The sequence below is a fragment of the Hemicordylus capensis genome, chromosome 12, assembly GCF_027244095.1.
Source record: "Hemicordylus capensis ecotype Gifberg chromosome 12, rHemCap1.1.pri, whole genome shotgun sequence".
Taxonomy (NCBI): domain Eukaryota; kingdom Metazoa; phylum Chordata; class Lepidosauria; order Squamata; family Cordylidae; genus Hemicordylus; species Hemicordylus capensis.
In genome coordinates this window covers 9,917,195-9,924,891 of record NC_069668.1, presented here as the reverse complement: position 1 = coordinate 9,924,891, position 7,697 = coordinate 9,917,195, and the positions used below count along the sequence as shown (strand labels likewise).

Here is a 7,697-nt window from a genome sequence, read left to right as displayed (position 1 = left end):
GGAATCATCATGGAATTACAGAATGTGAGTCGAAAGGGACCTTGCAAGTCTGGTAGATCCACGCCCTGCTCAGTGCAGGAAACTGTCATCTGTATATACTCAGGTGCATCCTCATCATTTTTCCTGCCCACGTTTCTTAGTTCAGGGTTTCTTAACCTTGAGCCCCCAGATGTTGTTGGACTACAACTCACAGAATCCCCAGATATGGCCTTTGTGGCTGGGGATTCTGGGAGTTGTAGTCCAACAACATCTGGGGGTCCAAGGTTAAGAAACCCTGTCTTAATTGGCCTTTTTATTTAAGAGGAAAAACATGACTCAGTGGGGAGGATATAATGGTCGGTGTATGGGAAATAATTAATTATCATATCTATCAAGCTAATCCACCATGGTGTAGTGGTTAGAGTGCTGGACTAGGACCGGGGAGAGACCCGAGTTCAAATCCCCATTCATCCATGAGAATTGCTGGGTGACTCTGGGCCAGTCACTTATCTCTCAGCCTAACCTACTTCACAGGGTTGTTGTGAGGAGAGACCTCAGTATGTAGTACACTGCACTGGGCTCCTCGGAGGAAGAGCGGGATATAAAATGTAATCAATCAATAAATAATCCCTTGTGATGCTAGAATATGGGGTCTCCTTGTGTCATTGATTATCAGTGGGTTCAGGACACCAAGCGATTGCGGCACACAATATATCTGTAGCTTGTGGAACTGACTGCCACAAGATGTGATGGCACACTGGTTCAGATGTCTTTAAATGGGGGCTTTACACATGAATGGAGTAGAATGCCTGTCCTGCATGCCCGCCAACCAGACTTCAGTAGGTGGTAGCATGTGGAACAGTTTATCCCTCAAAGATCACAAGAGGGAGACAGAAGATAGATAGATAGATATTCTTATGAACAAGTAAATATTCCTTATAAAAGTTAAGACAAAAAATATGGATAAACTTGCATACCCACCATTCCAAAAATCAATACATTAGACCAGTCTCTAATACATATATCTGCATCAATGTTTTATTTAGTTTGAACATCATCTGCCACTTTTGTAAATATTATTGCAACATCCCAAACTGTTTGCCTCTAATGCCATTGATGCTGGAGCCTGTTTCAATGAAACGGTTCTGCCTTGCTGCAGAAGAGTGGAAAGCACATATCATGAACAAGAACCTCTGCCAGACATCCCAACAGCCTGCTGGATCAGGCCCAAGGCCTATCTTGTCTGGCATCCTCTACTGGGTCTTTTAAATTGTTTTTTAACTGATTGTCTTATAGCATTTTAGGGTTTTTGTTTTTGTTGTTGACTGATTTTGACTGTTTTTGTTTTGTTTGTAAACCCCCCTGGGCCAAATTGGGAGGGGCGGTATAAAAATTCAATAAAGATATAAATAATAAAATCATCATCATCATCATCATCATCAAGCTGACACCAGCAACAGCCACTGGAGGGACGCTGTGCTGGGGGTGGAAAGGGCCAGTTGCTCTCCCCCTGCTAACTGTCGGAGGCTCATCACCATCTTAAAAAGGCGCCTCTCGGCTCAGTTCGCAGGGGTTCCCCGAAGTGCGGGGGTACGAGCGCCCCTGGCGGAGGGCGCAGCGCCGGGAGGGGAGGGTGGGGGCTCCACGTGACGCTGCGGGGGGGCTGGAGGAGCCGGGGAGGCGCCGCCGCCGCCGCCCACCGGGGCAGACGCGTGAACACGCCGCCGCGGCCGGCCAGGCAGTCCCGGTGGTGGCAGCAGCAGCAGCGCGCACAGCGAAGCTCTCCGAGGGCGCGCCGGCCGGCCAGCCACGTGCGTTCTCCCTGGCCCCGCCGCAGGCATCAGCCGGGCCGGCGTCCCCTTGATGGGAGCCTGGAGCCGGGCTGGCTGAGCCGGCCGGGCGGCGGCGGCGGAGCAGAGGCAGGAGGAGCCCCCCGCGCAGGCTGGCGCGCCCCGAGAAGGCGAAGGCGAAGGCGGCGGCGGCGGCGGATGCGGCGCTGCTGGAGCGCACGCAGGCAGCAGCCGGAGCGCCGCGGACCATGTTCAGCGGGGTGGGCTGCTTCTGGGCGCTGCTCTCCTCCTGCCTGGTGGCCGTCTGCAGCTTCAGCTTCCTGGCGCCTGCCTGGATCGTCCGCCAGCACCCGGGGACGGCCGCCGCCGCCGCCCGCCACTGGCCCCCCGCCGCCGCCGCCGCCGCCGCCGCCCTGGAGGAGCAGGAGGACGCCGGCGGCGGCGAGGTGAGCTTCGGCCTGCTCTGGCACTGCTCCGAGCCCCTGCAGCAGCGCCTCTACGACTGCTACACCTTCGGAGGCCTGGGCCGCTTCAGCGAGATCCCTTCCGGCTCCTGGCAGGTGAGTGTCGCTGCCGGCCCGGGATTGCTGCTCCCGTCTCGTTTGGAAGGGAGCTAGGTCTGGCAGCGGGGGATGACGGGCTCTCCCGGAATCCGGGGGAGAGGCACCTCCCACGGAACTCGGGGCAACCTGGTGAAATCGGTTGGCCTTAATATTTCAAATGAGCACAGAAATGCGGGGCCGGGCTGCAAGCCCAGGATTGACGTCCAAGAACACTGGCATGGGTTTGGGGTGGAGAGAGCTGGTCTTGGCGTAGTCAGTGGGAATGGTCTCTTTTGGCTAAGCCGGGTTTGCCTTGCTGAGGTCTGCATTTGCATGGCTGACTGCACGTGTGCACCGTCTGCAAAGAGGTTCCTCTTAGAGGATGGGGGCCACAGTTCTGCGTTGCGTGCAGGAGGTCACAGGTTCCATCCCTGGCAGCATCTCCAGGTAGGGCTGGGAGAGACCCCTGTCTGAAAGCTTGGAGAAGCTGCTGCCAGTCAGTGCAGACATTACTGAGCTGAAGATCTACCAAGGGTCTGACTGGGTAGAAGGCAGCTTCCTGTTATGAGGACGGGGCCATACCTCAGTGGTAGAGCATCTGCTTTGCCGGCAGATGTTCTTTCTGCTTCCCTGGCAATAGAATGCTCTTGGGTTTCCAGACAAATTCGGTTAGGTTGAGCTTGCTGCTTGTCCATCTTGATTGTAGGATTTGGATCTATTGTTGCTTCTGGCTTTAAGCATTAGCAACCAAGGCTCAAGCCTGTCTCTGTTCCTTCACTGCTTCTGGCCTAGAAACACTTTTAAAAAGCAGCCTTTAAAAATCACTCCCAGGACTTCATTTTTCAGAGATCTAAAGAGAACAACCCCAGGTGAATAATCCAGGAAACATCCTGTAGGCTCTTCTCTTTTCTTGAAAGCCAAATTAACCACTCTCGGTCAATTTCAGTAGAATGATATTGAACTCTCCCCACCCCCTTTCCCTTTTGCTTTTCGTGCAACTCTGTACAATGAAACTATTCAAGAGAATATGAGAGGAGAGCTGGTCTTGTGGTCACAAGCACGACTTGTCCCCTTAGCTAAGCAGGGTCCGCCCTGGTTGTATATGAATGGGAGACTTGATGTGTGAGTACTGTAAGGTATTCCCCTCAGGGGATAATGGGGCCGCTCTGGGAAGAGCAGAAGGTTCCAAGTTCCCTCCCTGGCAGCCTCTCCAAGATCGGGCTGAGAGAGATTCCTGCCTGCAACCTTGGAGAAGCTGCTGTCAGTCTGTGCAGACAATACTGAGTTATATAGACCAATGGTCTGACTCAGTATAGGGCAGTTTCCTATGTACCTATGTAACATATTTTTGTCTGTAAACTGCTTGGCTTTGGATCTTTTCAAAGGGCCGTGTGTGTTCTTCCAAAGAAGATCCATGCTGCAGGATAACAGATTAGTCATGCAATTGAGCTTCACCACCAAACAACTTGGTTTGACGCAGATGTTGCTTTCTGCCTTCTGGCGGCTGGCTTCTTCCAGCTCTGAGTTGAAGGCAACTAAGAGAACTTGGGTTTGGTTCTAGTTCCTTGAGATGTCCGAACTCGGTCTTTGGAGCAGGGTCTGCCTGCGTAGATGGCCGCATGATACATTCATTAGAAGGCTGTTCATATACTGCCTGCATAACTCCGCCCTTTCATTTGCATAGCCCCACCCTGGTTCTGTTTCTTGGTCACGCTGGAGTGTGACAGTTTCCTGGGAACTGGCTTATCTAGAAAGCATAAGAACAGCCCTGCTGGGTCAGGCCCAAGGCCCATCTAGTCCAGCATCCTGTTTCGCACAGTGGCCCACCAGATGCTGCTGGAAGCCACAGGCAGGAGTTGAGGGCGTGCCCTCTCTCCTGCTGTGACTCCCCTGCAACTGGTACTCAGAGGCAACTTGCCTTTGAGGCTGGAGGTGGCCTCTAGCCCTCTGACCAGTAGCCGTTGATAGACCATGATGTTATCCAAACCCCTCTTCAAGCCATCCAGGTGGTTGGCTGTCACCACATCTTGTGGCCGAGAATTCCACAGGTTGATTATGTGTTGTGTGAAAAAGTACTTCCATTTGTTGGTCCTAGATTTCCCAGCAATCAATTTCATGGGATGGCCCCTGGTTATCATGTTATGTGAGAGGGAGAAGAATATCTCTCTATCCGCTTTCTCCACCCCTTGCATGATTTTGTAGACCTCGATCATGTCTCCCTGCAGTCGTCTTTTCTCCAAACTAAAAAGCCCCAGGCGTTGTAGCCTTGCCTCCTAAGGAAGGTGCTCCAGGCCCCTGAAGAAAGCAATTCTTCACCCTTGCTTTCAATACGGTTGGCAGGGAGGTGCTGTCTGTTGCTTGTCTTTGTGCTGGTCTCCAAGTGAGTAGCTTCCTATGGCTTTGCTGCTTGGAACCCCAGAAGTTTGGGGTGGAGGGGGCGAGGGGTGGGATTAGCCATCCTGCCAACCCTGAGGTGCCTTGGTTGGTCTCTGCAGCCTGTCGGAGGCAACAGGCTTTGTGTGCTTTCTATGCAGGGTCCCCTGAAGAACTCGGGTGGTCTTGTAGCCGCAGCAAGGATGAATGGTCTCCTTTGCTAAGCAGGATTTACTTTGGTTTTTAAATTAGGATGGGTGACTGCATGTGAGTGCTGTAAGATATTCTTCTTAGGAGATGAGGCCACTGCTTGGTGTAAGAGCATAGGAACCTAGGAAGCTGCCACATACTGAGTCAGACCCTTGGTCCATCTAGCTCAGGATTGTCTACCCAGACTGGCAGCGGCTTCTTCAAGCTTGCAAGCAGGAGTGTCTCTCAGCCCTGTCTGGAGATGCTGCCAGGGATTGAACCTGGGGCCCAGACCCTGGTAGGGAGGAGAGCTGGTCTTGTGGTAGCAAGCATGAATTCCACCCTGGTTGTATTTGAATGGGAAACTACATGTGTGAGCGCTGGAAGAGATTCCCCTTAGGGGATTGAGCCGCCCTGGAAAGAGCCTCTAGGTTCCAAGTTCCCTTCCAGTGCTCACCCTTCTAGTCTCCCATTCAGATGCAACCAGGGTGGACCCTGCTTAGCTTAAGGGGACAAGTCCTGCTTGCTCCCACCAGACCAGCTCTCCTCTCCTCAGTGGAAGTGGTGATGCCAGTGGAAAAGTCCACATGATGAGACCTCAACAATGACTGCCCATTGATGCTGTGGAACGGACAGCGCTCTCTGCAGTTTTAAAAATAGGATATATTGAAGTGTGGTCTTCGGGCATAGGCCCTTGCCCCTGCTAAAATGGCTTTGTGCCCCCGCCAGGTGTTGAAATTGGAAATGCTGCCCCCTCATGATGCTTTCTTGGAGTAAAGGTGGTTCTGGGGTAGCTCTGTGTGTGTGTGTGTGTGTGTGTGTGTGTGTATGTGAGAGAGCGAGCAAGCGAGCACAGGTTCACTCAGCAAATGATTGCTAATGCATTCTCTGTGTTTGTACTAGGGGGAATTATGCTAATCGCCCTACAAATGATGCTTTGAATCGTGCATAGAGGTTAATTAATGGGCCTTTTCTTCTCTAACGAGGGCTGCCCTGTCTGTTTAATATTGCAAACACTCCTTTAGATGGAGGAGAGGAATCTCCCCCCCCCCCCGCCACCGCCAACTCCTGCTTTGCAGCTTCATAATAACTTGGCCGTTGTCTGAATAGCCGTCTGCATAATCCTTTCTGGCTAGCCTGATGAACTGCCGCCTGGTGAGCAGTGAGCTTTCTTGCCCTCGGTACAGGCCGAATTCCAACGTGTGGTTGCATCCTGAATGGTATCGTTCAGGGCAAGGTCCTGTGTGATGGCTCCTGTTGATATATTTCTATTTTAAGAACAGGGAAAGACCCCTGAGCCTGAAACCCTGGAGACCTGCTGCCGGTCAGTGTTGACAATACTGAGTTAGCTGGACCAGTGGTGTGACTCAGAAGGCAGCAGCTTCCTCGGAGATGTCACCCTGCTCAGCAGGGCTTGCCTCGGTTTGCATTTGGATGGGTACATATGAGCACTGGAAGATCTTCCCCCATAGGAAGATCTTAGTGGCCCTGTGTGCCTCTAATGCCGCCTCTGGCCCTGGTGTGGAGCGTGGAAAGACCCTCTCCCCCTCTGGAGCCGTGAGGAAGGCGTGCTGGGTGTGAAAGGGAGGTCTGCTCTGGCAACTAGCGAGGCTCCCAAGGTGCTGTCTAATTAAAATTTCGTTGTCTTTGCCTGCCTTGATGGGGGTCCTGGACTGCGCCATTGATGTGCTAATCCTTTGGCTGCCCCCTCCTCTTTTCTCTCTCCTCCACCATCCGTCAGACTGATCTGTGCACGTTCTCGCAGAAGTACAACCTGCACTGGTCCATGGAAGGGCTTTCAAATGGACGTGCGTAGCCTGTTGCCGGGTTGGCGGTGGGCTTCCTCTAAAGTAAACTTCTTTGTCGTAAGGGAAACATTTTGTACATAGGAAGCTGCCATTTACTGAGTCAGACCCTTGGTCCATCTAGCTCAGGATTGTCTGCACAGACTGGCAGCGGCTTCTTCAAGGTTGCAGTGGAGAGAGGAGAGCGAGAGAGAGGTTTTCCTCCCCCTCTCACAACCCGTGTTCCCTGTAAGAGGGATTCCCAGATGTTGTTAACTCCCAGAATCCCTGGCCAAATGCCATTGCTGCTGAGGCTTCTGGGTCTTGTAGTCAACACCGTCTGGGAAACCCTCTTACAGGGAACCCGGCTCACAACACTAGAAGCAGGGGTCGTCCCGTGGAATCGGATGGCCAGGAAATGTTAAACCCCACAAAAGGAAGGACTCTTGCCTCTCCTCCGCGGATGTGTTTCATCCCTTTTTAAGTCTGTCTCAGTTGGTGGCCATCGCCGCATCTGGGGGCAGAGGATGTTGAAGTTCAGCTGCACGTTGTGCCAAGGAGGACTCCCTTTTGTCTGTCCCAAATCTCCCGGCATCGATCGATCGACCGCCCATATTGTTATACCGCCTGATATGTAAATCTCTCAGCGGTGTACGAATTTTAGCTGCAGTGGATGAGCCTGAGTTATGATAGTGTGCGAGAGGGAGAAAAACCTCTTCCCCCACCCGACCCCAGCCAAGTAAGCAACTGTGATCTGGGGATGCCGGTGAGCCTGATGGATGCCCATCGATACCCTGGGTTCTTCTCTCCCGTTCCCACTGTCGGGTCTCTTCCTTTCGTAATTTAACAGGGTTTTTAAAGCAGCCCCGGTGTTGGGGCGGGGACTTTCCCGCCCGTCCTCCCTCCCAGCGGCTGGCTGGCTGGCTCCGGCTTGAAGGGCCTGATGGAAAGCGACGTGGTGTCACCTCCGGCCTTGATAGGCTGCCTGCTCCTGTCAAGTCGGGTCAGCGTCTGAAGGGTGCAGGCGGAGCTGTTTTGCC

At 53.0% G+C, this 7,697-nt stretch overlaps 1 protein-coding gene across 1 annotated transcript in view; it reads left to right on the top strand.

Annotated features, from left to right (window-relative positions):
• The first annotated feature begins 1,696 nt into the window (after positions 1–1,696).
• The window catches only part of LHFPL7 (LHFPL tetraspan subfamily member 7), a 50,049-nt gene continuing 44,048 nt past the window's right edge, over positions 1,697–7,697 (top strand). Inside the window, exon 1 of the mRNA XM_053274762.1 lies at positions 1,697–2,329. Within this exon, the coding sequence (XP_053130737.1) occupies positions 2,018–2,329 (312 nt within the window). The 5' untranslated portion in view covers positions 1,697–2,017. The remainder of the gene's footprint in view (positions 2,330–7,697) is intronic.